Source organism: Carlito syrichta, unplaced genomic scaffold (assembly GCF_000164805.1).
Source record: "Carlito syrichta isolate Samal-C Ts95f unplaced genomic scaffold, Tarsius_syrichta-2.0.1 Scaffold305638, whole genome shotgun sequence".
Classification (NCBI taxonomy): Eukaryota; Metazoa; Chordata; class Mammalia; order Primates; family Tarsiidae; genus Carlito; species Carlito syrichta.
The window spans coordinates 27,095-46,815 of NW_007249734.1; the positions used below are offsets into that span (position 1 = coordinate 27,095).

The 19,721-nt window shown below is 37.5% G+C and overlaps 1 protein-coding gene across 4 annotated transcripts in view; it reads left to right on the plus strand.

Annotated features, from left to right (window-relative positions):
• Positions 1–534: 534 nt before the first annotated feature.
• Positions 535–19,721, plus strand: part of ZNF385B (zinc finger protein 385B) — a 320,784-nt gene continuing 301,597 nt past the window's right edge. The window contains exons 1-3 of one of the 4 annotated variants that reach the window (XM_021714369.1): positions 557–688; positions 1,711–2,010; positions 6,009–6,110. In XM_021714369.1, the coding sequence (XP_021570044.1) occupies positions 1,713–2,010; positions 6,009–6,110 (400 nt within the window). In that variant the 5' untranslated portion in view covers positions 557–688; positions 1,711–1,712. Of the gene's footprint in view, positions 689–1,710; positions 2,011–6,008; positions 6,111–19,721 lie in introns of those variants that run through there. The other 3 variants (XM_008061897.2, XM_008061896.2, XM_021714375.1) reach the window with 3 other exon arrangements.

Consider the following 19,721-nt stretch of genomic DNA (forward strand, 5'->3'; position numbering starts at 1 on the left):
ATCTTTCAACGCCCTGAGTTTGTCCCATAGAAATTCCTCACAAGCCATGATCCTTCTTTTTATAAATTCTTCATTCCTCACGGCACAGCATTGCCCACCTCAGCCCTTTCTTTCTCATGCATACCCCCTTTCCCCTAATTTTTGCCAAATTGCTCTCTCCTTTCTTCTAGGAAAGTAACTTTCCCTTTGTTAAAATTATGAACCAAAAAACGTTTTCATAATCACAATTTAAAAATGAAAATATGAAAGTATGAAAATATTGACAATTCTGTTATTAACTAAAATGAAAAATTACACACAGTGGCAATGAACAAAATTAAAAAGTCAAAGCAGTCTTCATCATCCAAGGGTCTCAAGGTACTAAAAAATCTCTTTGAAATATTACCTTAGGTTATAATCCATCACTAAACCCTTATCTAAATAAATAAAGAAAAGATCAGCACTTACAAATTAACAAAATTATGCCTTATTCTGCCTTACTCTCTTTTAATTTTTAGTTTGCCATAATATTGTCTTTCTATTCTTTTGTATTTCAGATGCTCTACGTATCAAATTCATCAAAGATTAAACTGATGTTTATGGGCTAATCTGGAAACCTAAAAACAATTTGTTTCAGTACATCTATAAGAAAATATGTCCAGATTCCCATCAGCTGAATTATAAAGGGGCTTTTAGAATACAACCCAATGTAAGTTGCAGACATATTGTGTTTTGGTCTTTGTTACCTCCCTGCAGTAAGGACATGTATCTGTTCGCATGTTGTGCAGGTGTGTGTGGATTGCATATATACATTTGTGTGTATATACATGTGTGTAATGTGTACGCATACATATTATCCCAATTCTGGGAATATAACATTATTCCTTCCTTCCTTCTGTAGGTATTTGAATGCCTATTATGTAAAAAAGTGCAGTTCTAGGCCTACAAGATATGCTGAGATGAGGTCACTATCCTCAGAGAGCTTATACTCTAATGGGGAGACTGACTTAAATCATATAAACACCTAAAAAATGCACACTGTGATAGGTGCTATGAAAGGAGACCACATAGCACTATGTGAGCATATAACCATATTCTGCCTTGTGTCCAGGGTCAAAACGGGTTCCTTGGAGAAAGGCAGTGTGCCAGCTAAGATGTCATGTGTGGGCAGGAGTTAAAAGGGCATGGGGAATGGGAGAAGATGAGAGGAGGGGAAAGGATGGGGTAAGTTTTCCAGGAGAGGGAACTCATGATATTCAAAGACCATACTCACTTAGTTTTGGGTACTTTTTTTGCAGGGTCTCACTCTATCATCTAGCTAGAGTGCAGGTGCATGATCGCAGCTCACCACAGTGAGTTAACCTCCTGGACTCAGGGAGGTCTCTTGGCCTCGGCCTCTCAAGTACCTGGGACCACTGGTGTGTCCCATCATGCCCAGCTAATTTTTTGATTTTTTTTTTAAAGACAAGGTCTTTCTGTGTTGTCCAAGCTGGTCTCAAACTCCTGAACTCAAGCAGTCTTCCCACCTCAACCTCCTAAAGTGCTGGGATTACAGGTGTGAGCTACCATGCCTGGCCAGTTTCAGGTACTTTAGATGACTTTTTCCAGAAATGACCAGAGAGTGAGTGACTTTTAGTGTAAACCACACCATTAAAAATGAATTGTAATCATTCTCAAAAACGGGAAGGCACATATAATTTCACAAGCCCTAGTACTTTTCTTGTTTTTCAGGTATGAAGTACTCTTTAAGCCCTGACAACCACCTCGAAGATGGAATTATGAATATGGCAACTTTTCTACGGGGCTTTGAAGAAAAGGGGATAAAGAACGACAGGCCTGAGGACCAGTTGAGCAAAGAGAAAAAGAAAATTCTATTCTCCTTTTGTGAAGTGTGCAACATCCAGTTGAACTCTGCAGCTCAGGCCCAGGTCCACTCCAATGGCAAATCCCACCGCAAGCGCGTGAAGCAGCTGAGTGATGGGCAGCCCCCACCCACCGCTCAGGCCAGCCCCAGCAACAACGCCAGCACAGGTAGGAGGCAGGGCCTGGACTCTGCATGCTGCCGGAGAGATGGTTCTATCCTCGAAAATGAAGGGTTTAGAACAAGACTTAACTTTTACCTTAAAACTATCACCATGATAATATGCACTCTTCCTTACAGGTAAAATTCACCAGCTGTTTGTCACCTTTTACAATATTTTTATACCCTCACACACACACTGGCACACACACACACACACACACACACACACACACACACACACAATTTGTTTATGGGACCAGAGACTTCCTGTGTTCCTGCAGCATGTGAACATATCCGAGTGTATTTTGAAATGTGTTTAAAATGGATCAGTGATGTCATTATGTTCCCTCTCTCAAAATGAGGCATCCTTGGGTTTCCTTGATCTGCTTTCTGTTTGGTAGCATACCACTTGATAGCATATAAAAAGCCACAGCTTTATTTTTAACATCCCATGATGCAGGAAAGGAGCATTAATCTTGCATGTGAGACTTGTCATATTCTTTTAGAGAGTTGCCAGCAGTGTGCTGGGTGTTCTAACAATAGGAACAGGTGTTGCCAAAACCAACAAGGCTTCCCTCTGAACTCCAGCGCTGCCATCATGTTCCCTTGCCTCTCCCCACTTTCTTTGTGGGCTGGGTTGAGGCAGAAGCTCAGAAATTCTTGCATTCCTGCATCTGCCCTCAATTCTAAACAGTCTTTCAAATCCTTTATCTTGTCCTTGGGCAGCCCTTCCTCTTCCACATTGCCGGTCATTGGGACATTGAGTGGCTTCACTGTGACAGAACCCAAGAAAAATTAAATGTGCTGTTATCCATGGGGACGGTTTCTACACCAGGCAAGCCTCCTACCCAGGTTTTAGGTGGGAGGCCGAGATAAGCCTCCTTCCAAATGTGGTGGATGAACTCCAAATTCCACTCTAGCAGGAATTATAATGAGGCCTCAACTGGAAGTGAGATGATGCACAGAAGCTGTTTATTAGAATTTCACTCAGTGCTATTCCACAGTTCTTGATTTTGTGTGTGTGTGTGCTGTAAACGCACAATTTTTCTACTTCAAACTAAACCTAACTACTTCCTTCTTGGTATATAGTTAATTTAATTACACTATTTTCTCTAATCAATACTTGACATACTGTAAAAGAAGGTAAAGGAGCTTATAGGATGTAAGATACACACTTAGGATGAAAAAAATTAATTTTTAATTTTCTATTTATTTATTAGAATTATTCACAAATGCATATATGTATCTGTATTTACATGTTTAAAAACAAGGCGTTTGGTTTAGAACTGATACCGAAATCAGAGAGCAAATAATGATCTGAGTAAAAGTTTGGATTACATCTGTTAGAGTGCAAATGCCCATAGACACCATAGTCATTGAAAATGGTATTTCTGAAGACTCTCTAATGACAAGGGAAAACATTCATGAGATAATGCTAAGCGGAGCAGCAGGAACTAAAATGAAATATGCCTTAGTGCTGTGTGTGTGTGTGCACTGTATCTACTGCTTAGAATCTCCACTCAATGAGGAGCAAGACTGACATCATTATCTTTTTCAGTCACTTTCTTCCTTCCTCTATCAAACTTCTGTTTCCTGCTGGATAGCAGCTCCCTTAACACCCTCTCAACCCATAACTTCTCACTTTTGTATATTCAGAAAGACTCTGGTTTAGAAGATTCAGTTCTATTTATAAAAACATCATTCCATTGCCAAATTAAGATTTGGCTAGAAAGACCCTGGAACTTAGAGTGGAGGGCTGGGCACGTTTGCTCCCACTCTCTCTCTGCCTCAGTCAGCTCTTCAGTCCAGGGGTTGAAAACCATGAAGGGATGGAGGCTCCGAGGACATCTTATCTCACAGCCCTGGCAAGGTTACAATGCTGTTCTTAATTGGTGTTTTGTTGTTCTGGCTGTCTTGGTGGGTCACAGGCATTCTTAACAGACCATGTGGATAAAGGGATTCTCTCAGTTTGTCCCTTTGATGTTGGGGGTTCCTTGTGAGATAACTATATCTTCCACCTTATCCCCACTGTTAGAACAAGGCTCCATTCCTTGACTGTGTGTGCCTCTTTCTTCCACAGTGTGGTAGTCCAGGCAAGACTGTGTCCTCTATTCTCATACATACCAGCTCCTGGGGCTTGAGGGCACATGCAGAATCCATCTGAGAGCTAATATTCCTCTTGAAAACCCTGGAATGGCTGGGGCCCAGGCAGGTATAAGTGGAGTGGGCTGTGGGGGAGCTTTTCTTTCCTGTTCAGGTAGCACAGGGATAGTGGGCAAGCCCACCGAGAAAGCAGGCATCTACTCAGGAAACAAAATGCTGGTCTTCCTTTTTTGACCATCCCTTGGCTTTAGAGAGTATTAGGGGTTGAATTGTGTCCTTCCACCAAAAAATAAAAATAAAAAAATAGTTGGAATTCTAACTGCCAGTTCCTCAGAATGTGACCTAGTCTTTACAGAGGTAATTAAATTAAAATGAAGTCATTAAGGTGGGTTCTAATACAATAGACTGATGTCTTTATGAAAACGGGAAATTTGGACTCAGAGGCAGGCACACATAGAGGAAAGATGATGTAAAGAGAGACACAGGGAGAAGACAGCCATATCCAAGCCAAGAAGAGAGACCTGAAACAGACTCTTTACTCACAGTCCTTGGAAGGAACCAGGAGCAGACACACTGATTCTTGATTTCTAACCTCCAGGACTCAAAGAATGAATTTCTGTTGTTTAAGATACCCATTTTGTGGTACTTTGTTACAACAGCCCTAGAAAATTAATACAGGGAAGAAAACCATAGCCTATTTCACTCCCATAGAGAAAAAAAATGTAGTAGTAGAGATATTCTTCCCACAAACTGTTAATTTAAGAGGTGATTTCCTCCCTTTCCTCTTCTTGGTCAGTTTTATAATATTGGGCTTGGTATGGGTGGGAATGGGGTCCATAGGGTAGTGGTTGAGACTTGATCTGTTTCTCTGAATAAAAGGTGACTAACCACTAAGCACAGGAAGTTCCTCCAATAAACTTAGAATTCAGGGTGTTTACAGAACTTTTAGATCTCAACTTTTAGAACAACAGGAGGATTCTTGGAATGTATCTAAAACCATTCTGCTATTATTGCGTGTGTATCAATGTACCAATGTAATTTTTTTTCCGGAGCAAGGAACTTAAGATAAGCAGCAGCAAAATCACTTTCCCAGCATTGTCCTTCCAGCTAAATACTGCATGAATACTCTGGACTGCAGAAGGGAGAATCAGAGGAGAAGCAAAGAGAGCTTAGATAACTTAATCTGCATGTAAAAGACCCCTATTTCTTTCCCCATTCAATCCCAAGGAGTACATGGAACTAACAAAAGCCATTGAGGGACCTTGGCTTCTGGACAAAGTAGTTGCATGCTTCCATCCCTCAAAGGCAATAAGACCCTGGTGTTCCTGGCACCTAGCAAGGGTGTGCAGATGGACTTAAAGCTGTCTCATGATTTCCTGTGGGTTTAGTGAGTGCAGAGGCTGCTGGGTGAGGGCATCTGAAGGAACAGGAAAGCAGCCTTTCCTGTTGAATTGAGGCATGGCAGGAGAATGTTTTCCATGTGTCAGGATAAAGAAACACCTCACAGTACCACATGAGCTAATGACCAAATACCAGACAGAAATAAAAATACCTCAGCAGATGCTTGTGGGTAGAAGTGACAACCAGACCATTAACCCTCCTGCCTGAGCCTTAGCACCATATATCCCATAAGCAACTTCTGCATCCTACCCAAAATCTAGATGTAACTCTGGGAAAAGAGTCACTTCTTCATTCTGCCTGAAATTATGAAATTACTGCCTGAGATGGGGTTCATGGTAGGCAAAGGAATTATGAATAGCAGGTTTATCCTTTAGTATTGACTAAAGGAAGTTTTTCAACTGACAGGAATTAATAAAATAATGAAACTTGGAGCTTTAAAATGGAAAGAAGAAAGAACAATGAAAGAGTAGAAATATGGTACATAATAAATTATTTGTATTAGTCAGGATTCTCCAGAGAAACAGAACCAGTAGGAGAAAAGAATTGGCTCAGTTGTGGAGGCTGCCAGATTCCACGATCTGCATTTGGAAAGCTGGAGACCCAGGTGAGTCAATGGTATCATTCCTGTTCAAGTCCAAAAGCTTGAGAACCAGGAGAATTATTGCTGTAGTTCCAATCTGAAGGCTGGCTGGCCCAAGACCCGGGAAGAGCTGATGTTTCAGTTTGAGTCTGGTGGCAGGAAAAACCTGATGTCACAGCTGGAAGGCAGCCAAGCAGAAGAAATTCTTTCTCAATCAGGAGAGGGGTAGTTTTTTTTTCTATTCAGGCCTTTAACTGATGAGGCCCACCCACATAAGGGAGGGCAGTCTGATTTACTCAATCTAACAATCTAAGTGTTAAATGCATTCAAAAATATATTCACAGAACCACCCAGAATAATATTTGACCAAATATCTGAACATCCATTGACCCAGTAAAGTTGACATAGAAGATTAACCATCACACTATCACTTTCCTAATGAGTTTTATAAATTATATTTGATGATTGAGACAACAATTATAACCATCTGATGCTAAAGACTATAATACTTTAAAAGTGGGAAAGTTAAAGGAACCCAATGGGAGTAAGGTTTCTAAATGATGATAACAATCAATAGATGGTCATATGTCACATATGTATATAATTGTTATATTTATAGCAACCATGATAAAACTATACAAAGAGATACATTCAAAAATAATATAAATAAATCAAGGTGAAGTATTTAAAAATGTTCAAGTAAGCCACAGGATGGCAGGAAAAGAGAAATAGTAGAACAACAACAAAAGAAAACAAATAGAAAACAAATAATAAGATGTCAGACTTAAGTGATAACATATCAGTAACTACCTTAAATATAAATGGCCTAAGGACACCAACCAAAAGACAGATATCTTCAGAGTGTATTTAAAAAAAAAAATGACTCAACTATCTGGTGCTTATGAGAAACTCACTTCAAAATCAATGACATAGAAAGTAAAAGGTTGGAAAAAATATATCATGCAGACAGTTATTTAAAGAGTAAAGGCAGGAATAGCTATATTAATACTTTAAAAAAAAACTTCTAAAGTTTTTAATAAAAGTAACCTTTCAAGCAAAGTACTACAGACAGAAGGAGACATTTATACTGATAAAAGGTTCAATCTACCAGGAAGATATCATCATCCTAAATGTTCATGCACCAAACAACAGAGCCTTAGAATATAGAAGTACAAATTGATAGAACAGAAAAAATAGATAAATTTACAAGTACGGTTGTAGATTCCTCCTTCAGCTACTGATAGTTACTAGATGGAATATCAGCAAAGATATAAAATATCAGAAAAATATAATCAACCAACAGAATCTAATTAATTTAGATAGAATTTTACTCTATAAAAGTAGCACGCATTTTTTTCAAGTTCCTGTGCAACATTTACCAACATAGACCATATTCTGGGACATAAAAAACCTTAATGCATTTAAAATTATTGTAATCATACATTTTGTGTTCTCTGACCACGAGGAAATCAAAGTAGAAAATAATAATACAAAACAACAGGAAAATTAATCAACTATTTATGAATAATTTATGAATCAAAGAGGAAGTCTCAAAAGGAATAAAAAAATACATAGAACTAAATAAAAATGAAAGCACAACATATTAAGATATGTTAGATGTCTTAGTTAAAGCACTGCTGAGTGATAAATTTATAGCCCTAAATGCTAATAGTAGGAATGAGGAGAAGTCTCAAATAAATAAGTTTTTGCCCAAGAGGCTAGAAAAAGAAGAGAAAATAAACCAAAAGCAAGCAGAATGAAGGAAATAATAAAGTTCAAGAGCAAAAATCCATGAAGATGAATATAGGAAAGCCATAGAGAAAAATCATTAAAACAAAGGGAGGTTGAAGTGAGAGGATTGCCTGAGCTCAGGGGTTTGAGACCAGCCTGGGCAATTTGGTGAGACCTCATCTCTACAATAAATAAAAAAATAAGCCAGGTGTGGTTTATAAGCGTGTGGAGCTACACACTTGTAGCTCCAGCTACTTGGAAGACTGAGGAGGAAGGATCTCCTGAGCCCAGCAGGTAGAGGCTGCAGTGGCCGTGAGCATGCCACTACACTCCAGCCTGGGTGACAGTGAGACTCCAACTCAATAAACAAACAAATAATAAGTAAATACTGCCAATTTATGTTTATAAATTAAACAACTTATAAGAACAAACCAGTTCTTCGGAAACCATAAATGACCAAAACTCAACAAAGGTAAAAATAGGCAATCTGAATAGGCCTATAGCCATCAGATAAGTTGAATTCATAATTACAAAACTTTTTTTAAAAGTTATAGATCTATATAGTTTCACTAGAGAAGTCTACCAAGCACTTAAAGAGGAATTAACACCAATTTTACACAACTGTTTCCTGATAAAAGAAGAGGAAACACTTCTCAACTTAATTTATGAGGCCAGCATTATTACCCTGATAGCAAACCTAGATAAAGACTGTATTTAAAACAAAAACAAAAACCAACCACAGAATAATGTCCCTCAAGAACTTAGACTAAAAAATTCTCAACAAAATATAAGCAAATTGGATTCAGCAGTGTATAAAATAATTGTATACTATAATTTAGATGTATTCCAGGTATGCAAAACTGGTTCAACATTTAAAAGTTAGTAAATATAATCTATTATACCAACAAGCCAAAGAAGAAAAATTATATGCTCATATCAGTTGATGCAGTAAAAGCATCTGAGAAAACTCAATATTCATTTCTGATAAGAATTTTCAGCAAGCAAGGAATAGAGGGGAATTACCCTGATTTAATAAAAGTATCTGGGAAAAGCCTATGTCTAACAAAATATTAATGGTAAAAGATTGAATGCTTTTCTCCTAAGATCAAGAACAAGGGAAGAATATCCATTCTCACCTCTGTCGGTGACCAGCACTGACCAAGGGTGGGTTAGGACCCGCATCAGAGAATCTGGACAGCGAGAAGACCACTCGGAGGCAGTTCTTCTGGGAACAGTCTGGCCAGGACTGGAGCCGATTTTATTCAAACCTTTTCCAACTTATATACCATTTTCTATACCCTCCAGCAATGTGATAATCACTCACTGGGGGCGTACAAGTTTCGTGCTTTACAAACTATGCATCACAAGACCACCACGAGATCTGCAATTTCCAAGCAAACAATTCGAATTCCATGATGCCTGTCGTGCTTACATTAAGGTCACAGGTGCACAATTTCAATACAAATCGTTCAAAGTGTTTTCCATAATGTTCAATGAATCATTCATATTATACTCTTTGCTCTATACCCTGATTAATACAAAAAACTTTCCTGAGTTAACTCTAGGTTCAATCCAAGTTCACTGATTCCCAATATTTTTAACAATTAATATTATCAACTTAACACTATACTATAATCTATAAGTTTAGTTAAATGACTTAACTGTCAGTTATACTATTATCCTATTACGATTTAACGTAATGCCTTATAACTCAGTTAAAACTTATTCTTAAACTATAAAACTTTACTATAATTCATGTGTTTCATATGTCTAAACTTTAATTTTTATATGATCTAGTTATTGGACTTTAATACTATGCTATATCCTATTAAGCTAATACCTTATCGTTAATTCTTTTATAAATCATAGTAACTATTACACTTGAATAATGTAGCAAAAGGAAACAAAACAGCAAGCATAGATTTACGCAGCTATGAGTGTATATGTATATATTTTATCCCAACAAGTCTACTCTAAAAATCAAATAGTAGCTGTCATACTCTTGAACAAGGAAATGCAGGGCTTCCAAGATGGCGGCCATGGGCTGAAGCAGACAGAGTTTCGGTAATTAACGAAACAAAAGAAAACGTTCTACCTGGCTAGGGGCAGGGCAACAAAACTATCATGGTAATTTAGTTTCTAATCTTAGCCCTAGGGGAAACAGCTTTCGGGAACAAGAGCGGACTACCCAGTCTACCAGGAAATAGAAGTTAAAAAATATCTAGAAAGAAGTAAAACTTAGAAAGACAAAGAGAAATAATTCTGCTATGCACTTTCCATCAGGTGTATTGAGATTTACTTATAAATTTTACTGCCATGTATGCGCACTGGTCACTAATCACATGCCAATATCATAGGTATAACTGATATCCTATGTCAGAGGCGATCTTCCAGATGGGCCTTTACAGGCCTCAGCCATGTAGCTATAGATGTTGGCTCCCAACACACCTCTTATTCAACATGGTACTGGGAGTTTACTATAATAAGGCAAATAAAGTAAATAAAAGTCATACAATTTGGAAAGGAAGAAATAAAACTATCTCTTTTTACAGATGACATGATAGTCTATGTAGAAATGCCAAAGAATCGGCCAAAGAGCTCCTGGAACTAATGAGAATTTGGAGAGGCAATAGGACAGAGGATCAACACAAAAAAATTAATCACATATTTATATACTAAAAAATGAACATATGAAAATCAAAATTTAAAGACACAATACTATTTAAAATTACTTCCAATAAAAAAAAATGTATATACACACACGTGTGTGTATACCTAAATAACATGAATTGGATCTATATGCTGAATATTACAAAATGCCAAGAAAATAAAGAAGATCTAAATAAATGGAGACATATTATGTGTTTGAATTGTAAAACTCAACAAGGTTATGATGCCTATTCTCCTTAAATTGATCTATAGTTCTTATACAACCTTTTCAAAATTCCAGCAAGTTTTTTTTTTTGTAAGATATAGTCATACTTATTCTAAAGTGTATATGGAAAAGCACAAACCCTAGTAGCTAAAACAACCTTGACAAAGAAGAATAAAGCAGGAGGAATCTTTCTACCCAATATTGAGTCTTACTACATAGCTAAAGTAATCAAGATAGTTTGCTTTTATTGGAAGTATAGACATGTAGATCAATGAAAAAGACTAGGAACCCCAACATAGACCTGCACACATATATTCAATTGAGTTTTGACAAAGGTGCAAAAGCGATTCAATGGAGGAAGAATAGCCTTTTCAACAAATGGTGCCGGAGTAATAGGACAACTATAAACAAAAACCAAACAAACAAACAAAAATCTCACATTATATACAAATATTGACTCAAACTGAATCATAGATTTAAAGGAAAAAAATAGAGGAAAATCTCGGGGACCTAAGGCTAGGCAGAGTTCTGACTTGACACCAAAAGCATGACCCATGAAAGCAAAAATTGATAAATCAAACTTAATTCAAAATTTAAAATTTTGCTTTGTGAAATACCATGGGAAGAGGAAGAAATGCAAGCTGCATATGGAAGAAAATATTTGCAAACCACATGTTCCACAAAGGATTAGAATCTAGACTATACAAAGAACTCTGAAAACTCAATAGTTAAAAAAAATCAAACTACCTGATTAGAAAATGGGCAGAAGATAAGAGGAGTTACTTCACTGGGAGGGTACACAGATGACAAATATGCTCATGAAAAGATGTTTAATGTTATTAGCAGGGAAATGCAAAACAAAATCACAATGAGATTTTATAATGTACATATCAGAATGGCTAAAATTAAAAAATGGGACAACAACAAATGCTGTCAAGGATGCACAGAAAATGGATCACTAATACCTTGCTGATGGGAATGCCAAACATCATAGCCACTCTAGGAAATAGTTTAGCGATTTCTTACAAAACTAAACATGCAAAAGCCTTTTGACTCAGCAATTGTACTTTTGGGATTATTTCAGATAAATGAAAACATATGTCCCCATAATACCTTTGCATAAATGTTCATAGCAACATTAAGTATAATAACCCCAAACTGTAAATAACTGTATTTGTTTCCTGCGGCTGCTGTAACAAATTACCACAAACTTGGTGCCCTAAAACAACAGAAATGTATTATCTCAAGTCTGAAATTTGGCACGGCTGCAGTCCTTCAGGGCTCTAGGGAGAACCTGTTTCTTGCCCCTTCCACCTTCTGGTGGTTGCCCCAGCATTCTGGACCTGTAGCTGCATCACTCTCTTCTCTGCCCCCCTCTTCACAATACCTTCTGTTCTCTACATCTGCGTCCTCTCTTCTGTCTCAAATATCCCTTCTCCGTGTCTCATAAGGATGCTTGCTATTAGATTCCGGGCCCACATGGATAATCCAGGAATGTTTCCTCCTCTCACGATTCCTGTCTTAATCACATCTGCAAAGTTCCTTTTTGCAAATAAGGTAACACTCCCAGGTTCCAAGAATTTGGCATGGATAGTTTTGGTGGTAGTGGGGGAGTGGGGAATGGGAAAGCTGTGATTTGTTATACGAACTGTGACACTTCTATACCAATGAATACTACTTGACAGTAAAGAGGAATGGAATGTTGATAGAACAATTTGGATGGATCTCCAGGGAATTATACTGAGTGAAAATAGTCTCAAAGGTTACTTATACTGCATGATTCCATTCATAGAGTGAAGTGGCAACATGTTAGAAGTAGAGGACAAATTAGTGGTTGGGAGGAGTTGGGGTGGGGGCGGGTGTCAGGAAGCTAGAAGGTGCCGATACAAAGGGGCAATGTGAGAGATCCTGTGATGGTGGATACATGAACTTGCACAGGTCTCAGATCATCCCCCCCAACACACACACACACACACACACACACACACACACACACACACACACATGCAAATAAAAGTAATAATAGGGAAGCCTGAATACAATTTGTGAATTGTATCAATGTAAGTATCCTAATTGTGATACTAATCTATCATTTCATAAAATGTTACTATCAGTGGAAACTGGGCAAGGCATTGAAGGGAATTCTGTATTATTTCTTACAACTGCATATGAATCTCCAATTATCTTAATAAAAATTTCACTTAAAAAAATCTTAACCAAGGTGTCCCTCTAAAGCTACCCATCTTCTAGTAGCATCATCAGAGATGATAGTGAACACAGATTTTGGAGGTTTTCTTATTTTTAAATATTATTACTACTTTACAAAGATTAATAAAATAGTCTCTTAAGAGAAGATGTGTCAAGAGAAGATAAACAAGTTTTTAAAAATAAACAATACAGATTTAAGATACATGATATTGAAACAAGTGAATACAAAGGTACCTGCATGATCAATGTTTTTATACCTAACCTTGAATTGTACCCTACACCTTTATAATAAATAAATAAATTTAAAAACAAAAACAAGTGAATGGCAGCATGATATGCTAAGAATAATCATAGATCTACATGTAAGATAGATGTGGCACAGAGAAAAGAGTGATTAACTTTGTGGACATCAGTCTTCCTAGAGGAGGTGATATTTGAGGTGAGTATTCAAACATTATTTTCAAGTTATTTAAGAAAAAGCAGCATTCCAAGTAGAAGGAACAGAAATGCAACTGCATGTATGGAGGCTAAAGCAACTCCATCTTGGGTACTAATCAGCCACATTGACTTCAGATGAACCCCAGTTCTAGGAATGCCTGTGAAGTTTCTACTTTGTCTACTATATACATAAATCCTGCCCTTGAGTAAATTCCTTCTGAGGCATGTATACCCTTTTTCTGTGGTATATAAGCCCTGTGTCTGGGGGGTAATGATGTAAGAATCCACCATCTTGTGGCCACCAGAGACAGGGCTTCTGTTTGTAAAATCCTATTAAATGTTTCTTCTAGAGAAACTAGATTTGTCAGCCTCTTTCTGTGGCCACTCAGTTCCCTCGGCTTTGGGGAGCAGCTTTGCAGAGACCTGCTCACCTCAGAACAGCATGTATAAAATATAAATATAAAATAGTTATAAAATATAAAACATAAATATAAAAATAGTTTATTATTATTGAAGCAAAGTATGGCTTAGGGAAAAGAAGAAAGGTCCTTTTGCAATGGTAGAAAAAAAACAGTGTAGAGAGGAGGGACTACCTGGTCATGAGGGAAAAGAGGCATAAGACAAACACAGCCGCAAAAATACATGTGTAAAAAACGCTATAGGCAGCTGCTGAGGTTCAGTGCTAACTTCTCCGAAGTTCTTTCTATCTCACTCTGGTTTGTGTCAACAAGGATCTTCCCCATCAAGTCCAGACATCCAAGCTTAGGTGTTGTTTCCCCAGGATACCACATAATTGCAGAGCCCATTTTCCATGACCCACCTACAGCTTCCCAAGCCCAGACAAAATTGACCATATTCATTCCCAATGTAGGGTGGCTAGTGACTGACATTCTGCCCTCTACTATCCATTCTCATTTAAGATTGACATTTTGAGATGAAAAAGGAGTTAGTCATGCAAAGAGATTGGTGACAAGTGATCCAAAAGGAGTGAAGAGAACATTCAAAATCTCAACTTGAGCAAAAACTTGGTGTGTCTAAAAAGCTGAGATGTGGCTGAAACTGAGTGAGAGAATTAGAAAGAAACACAAGTTTGGGAAGGTAGACAAAAACCTTCAGAAACTGTTATTAATGTTTTATTTTAATAGTGATTCTATGGATCAGAGATTTTGACTGGGCTCAGTGAGGTGGTTCTTGTTCTGGAATCACTGGACATCACGTGTGGAGCTGCAGGCAGCCGCAGATTGAGTGGGTTGGATGGTTTAAGACGGCCTCAAACACATGTCTGGCAGTTAGTGCTGGCTGGAGTTTGGCTCACTCTCACCAACTGATTCCTCTCTTTGAGGAGGTTATACCAGGTTTTGTTACGCTGTGATCACAGAGCAGTGTTGCAAGACAGCAAGAGCTGCAACTACTGCGTTCTTTTGGTCAGAGCTAAAATTTTATGTTGGAACTTAAATCCTAAGGTGATAGTATTAAGGGTCCCTGGGGAGGTGAATAGACCATGAGAGCTCTGCCCTTATGAATGGAATTAATGCCCTTTAAAAAGTGACTTCTGAGCTGCCTGGTCCTTTTGCCTTTCTAATTTATGAGGGTACAGTGTGGTTGCCTCTGGAGTATGCAGCAACAAGGCGCCATCTTGGAAGCAGAAAGCAAGCCTTCACCAGACACCGAATCTGCCTACATCTTGATCTTGGGCTTCCCAGCCTTCAGAAGACAAATGAGAGACAAATTTCTAGTATTTATACATGACCAACTTTGTGGTTTATGACTATAGCAGCGGGAATAGACTTAGACGCAAGGCTAGATCAAATTCAAGGGGTGGAAACATAGACTCTGGTTTTTGATTCCAGAAGTGGCACTAAAAGTTTGGCCTCAGGAATTCTAGTCTGAGCTTGAGTAGATTTTAAGTTGAGGACACTCAGGAGGAGGGAAAAGATAAGGGTGGTAAATTTGGGTATTTTGCAGTGGGAAGAGGAAGTAATGGTTTGGAAGTGGGAATGGAGAGCAAGATTGGAAAAAGGTCACCTGGAGCGTTATATATCATTTCATTTTCTTTGCTGCCATATTCTGTGCTTTTCTTTGTTGCTCCCATGATTCTCAGTTGTTTTTCCCCCTCCAAATGATCTCTTGTTTTTATTCCTATTCTACATTGAAGAAACAGTTACTGGTGTTAAACAAGTTCTAGGATCGGACACTATGATAGATTATTATGTCTCTCAAAATATGTGTGTGGGTATTTAAATACATAGACCAAAATTCTCACATTGCACCTCATGAATATTTAAAATGTTAAACTTATCCTTGAATGTGTTTTTCAGACATTTTTAAAGAACTTTTGAAATTAAACTTGAAAATGCAATGTTACAGTATTACCACAAGATGGTGCCATGAGTATATTGAAAGTATGATATTTTTCTCATTCCCCTTCCCACATAGTTTTGGCGAAACTTATTATTAATGAGTATGGAAGGCAAAGAAATACCACACCAAGGGGTGAGGGTGTGTGCAAGAGCATCTTTTATGCATTAATCAGAATCAATAGGAGAGATAGCAAGGGTGTGTGCTGTGGGGGGAGAGCGGGAGAGATCTTTCTCCAATTTTTAGAAATAAAAAATTTACTACTTAAATATCTTAATATTGCTCCACACTGGAAAAAAAAGTAGTTCATTTTAGGTGATATTAGGTATGAACATAAATGTTAAATGATGCAAACTTAGGTTTGTGGATGGATTTAGGGACAAGACTAGAATTCATTAATACGATATTACTTTTTACTTTTGCAGTACAAACACATAGTTTTTAATGCTTGTTTTTTTTCATTCAACTTAGAAATCTGACTTTTACAAAATATAATGACCCTGGTGAAATATAGCAAATCATTGAAGTATCACCGAGTTTCATTTCAGTGTGAGGCAGGGGGGTTCAATTATTGACAATGTATTTATTTCCTTAACCCTTTTAATTATAAACCCAGAAAACTCCTTTCATAGAACAATTATTGTACCTTCCATTTATTGGATAGAGCTGGTATGACTTCTTATGGTTTTTCATGAAGGGACAGACTTAGATGGAGAGGACTGGGTCAAAATATGCCAAATTGGACCTTTGTGAAGAAAACATCTACTTTTCTTAGAATAAATCCCAGAGTCTTATGAGAAAGCCCAGGAATTGTCTCTTACTTTGGATAATTCAGAGCTGGTGATAATACATGCAGTAGAAGTAATACTGTATTGGCATACTTTTGTGATTTTTTTGGTCTTACCCAGAATTGTCTCCTGTTTAGCTTCTAGGTATTTTACAGTGTCCTAACTCTGTTCTGCCAAGCAAGGATAGAGTTGGTGTCTCACGTCTGTTCTCCCCAGATAAATTTAATTGAGATTTTATGTTGTAGGCTTATTGAGATTGAGGCTTCTTAGGAATAAGAGTAGAGAAATTTGGAAATAGGATGAAGGCTCAAGTTATAACTCCAGCCCCCCAAAATGCCTTGACTTTGAGACAGAGCTCCAGCCATTTTTGATGGTGTGAGAAATTTAAAACTACACCTGTCACAGACCTGAAAAAGTTATTATAAAACTCCATATTCTGTATACGTTGTAAAAATCTGTTAAACCAGGATATCAATTATATAAGTACAGAACTTTAAGGAGTCAATATATAAATGAGTTTGAATAGAACCTTTAAAAAAAGAAAAGGAGTGGTTGGCCCTTTTTTGAGAAGGACGAATAGTCTTTTGCTTTAAGAATACTTTGGAGTATGAACTTTTTACACATATCATGTTTGTTAAAAGATAAGTGCTGCTTTTTAGTCTTGGTTTTTAGATTTTGAAAACCAAACACTGACATCTTTTCATGAGGAAACTGAGTCTTAGACAATCAGGACAAGTGTTTGGGTTACTGAGTAATTAAAATAATCAAAGACATACTTGAAATCTTGATGTCTTCTTGGAATAGAATTGTTACCCACCTTCATCTAATCTAGGGAGAAAGGATTTCCTTAGCTGACTCAGTGGCAATATAAAATAGCATGATTCGTTTCCACTGGGGTATGAATGTGTTGTCACCCTGACTGACCAATTTTCTTCACACAGACGTTCAACTTTTCTATCTTGACAGCATCACAGCCAAGGAGGCTGTTGGACATTGTCCCAAGTTAGCCATCCCTTGGAATGTTACAACTGACCACACGGTTGGCATTCGTCCGCAGCACTCACGTTTTTTCTGGAGCCAGTTCTCAGGCCAACTCTGAAACATGTCTGCTTTTACATGAAGCTTTTGGAGGAGTGAGAAGGCTGGAGACTGCATTTATATGGGCCAGGCATGATGGCATTCATGTCATGTTGTCCTGCTTCATTTCAAGAGCTGGCCCCCTGGTGGACCTGCCTTGCAATCCAGAGACTCTTGTGTTATAGTCACTGGACATTTACCTTTTATTATATGGATATAATGTAATTGGTATGGGGAGTTTTTTTTAAACTTCAATAGCTTTATGAGGTACAAATGGTTTTTGTTTATGTGGGTGCATTGTATAGTGGTGAAGAAGTCTGGACTTTAAGTACCCACCATGCACACCTGTGCCCATTGTACCTGTGGTATTTGGTTTTCTGTTCTTGTGTTATTTGACCTAGGATGATGTCCTCCAATTTCATCCAAGTTGCTGCAAAAGACATCATTTCATTATTTTTATGGCTGAGTAGTATTATGTATCACATTTCCATTATCCACTGATCAGTTGATGGGCACTTAGGTAAATTTCCCCTTTTTTCAAATGTGAATAATACTGTGATAAACATATAAGTGCAGGGTTTTTTCGTTTTTGTTTTTAAATAACAACCTCTGTTCCTTTGGATAGATACCAAGTAGTGGGATTGTTGGATAGAGTGGTAGATGTACTTTTAGTTCTTTGAGAAATCTTACAGATTTCCATAGAGGTTTTACTAATTTACACTCCTACTAACAGTGTATAAGTATTCATAGGCAGAGTTTTGATTTTAACCCTGAAACGATTCCCTTCTTATGGGACAGTCAGTATTAGAACCTGCAGTAACTCCATCAGACCATCAGGGCACCATTTTGGTTGCTAAGGAAAGAATTCATATTTTTTTGTCAAAAAAATTTGTTTTTTTACTTTGTATAGAATGTGACTTTGTGATTGTGTTTCAGATACTAATATTAGAGCCATATATTACACTCTACTTTGTACAGTGAATAGGAAGACCGCTATTCACATGAGTGCCTCGAGGATTCCTCCCCAGTGCAGGGTTGGACCCTAAAAGGCACACAGCAAACGCTTTGAAGATGGTGAATATTCTACTCTAGGCCCAAACTCTTTTTTTTTTATTGTGACATAATTTCTTTGACTCAGTCTTTGCTGTTAAATTTTACATTATTTCTCTCTCTTTTTTTAAGAAAAGTTTTGAGTCCAGTGTCAATGCTTTGCTATGTTCAAGTGCTTTAATGTACTTACTTTTTAAAAGTATTCATTTGGGAAATACACTCACAGGAAAGACTGAGCAAATGCAACACATTATTCATGTTTGGGGGGAATATTCATTTTTAAAATGGGTTTAAAATCAAGCAGTTGACTATCAGTGGTAAAGAATATTGCTACCCTTTTCCATAAGTGATTTTGGAAACCCCCACAGCAAGTAGTGTATGGCATATATGAGTGAAACAGAAACTTACTTCATAAGGCAAAGCTTCTTTTTTTCTGACAGTGTCACATGTGCAGTTTAACGTTAATGAATGTTTTGGGTGCAATGAGAAGAGGCTGAGAGAACCCGATGTTTTATGCCTCACTCTGAAAACACATTCTTCCTTTTACGTTTTTCTTTTAACAATTAAGGTAGACTGCTAAAAAAATTTATGTCAAGTGCCTTTCACACGAGGCGATATAAAGTTTAAATAATCAATGTGTGCTTGATTCTGTTATTATTTTTTGCTTGCTTTTTGGATCCAGTAATTCTGAAGGGCTACTTTTTGCCTTCCATTTCCATGCCCTAGTTTTGTCGTCTTGCATTATTACCACATTTCTGCTCTGCTTTGTGTCTCAGTCTCAGTTGTACCTTCTCTCCTATTTTTGCCTATCCTGTTGAAGCAATGCTACCCTTCAAATCTCTTGCTTAAGCTAGAGAACACCTATGTAGGTATCATTTCCCAATTCATAACTTGGTAACAGATTAGGTAAACATCTCTACAGTCCACAAGTTCTTATCTGCAATTCCTGAAATCCAAGAAACTCTGAAAGCAAGAAGATTTTGTAATTCATATTAATGGAAAAACTTGACCTGAACTGATGTGAGGTTAATTGTACTCCCTATCCCATCTAGTAAGAATATGCATATGCTTCCCTACAGAAATATTAATGTCTGATTATAGAGCTGTTGC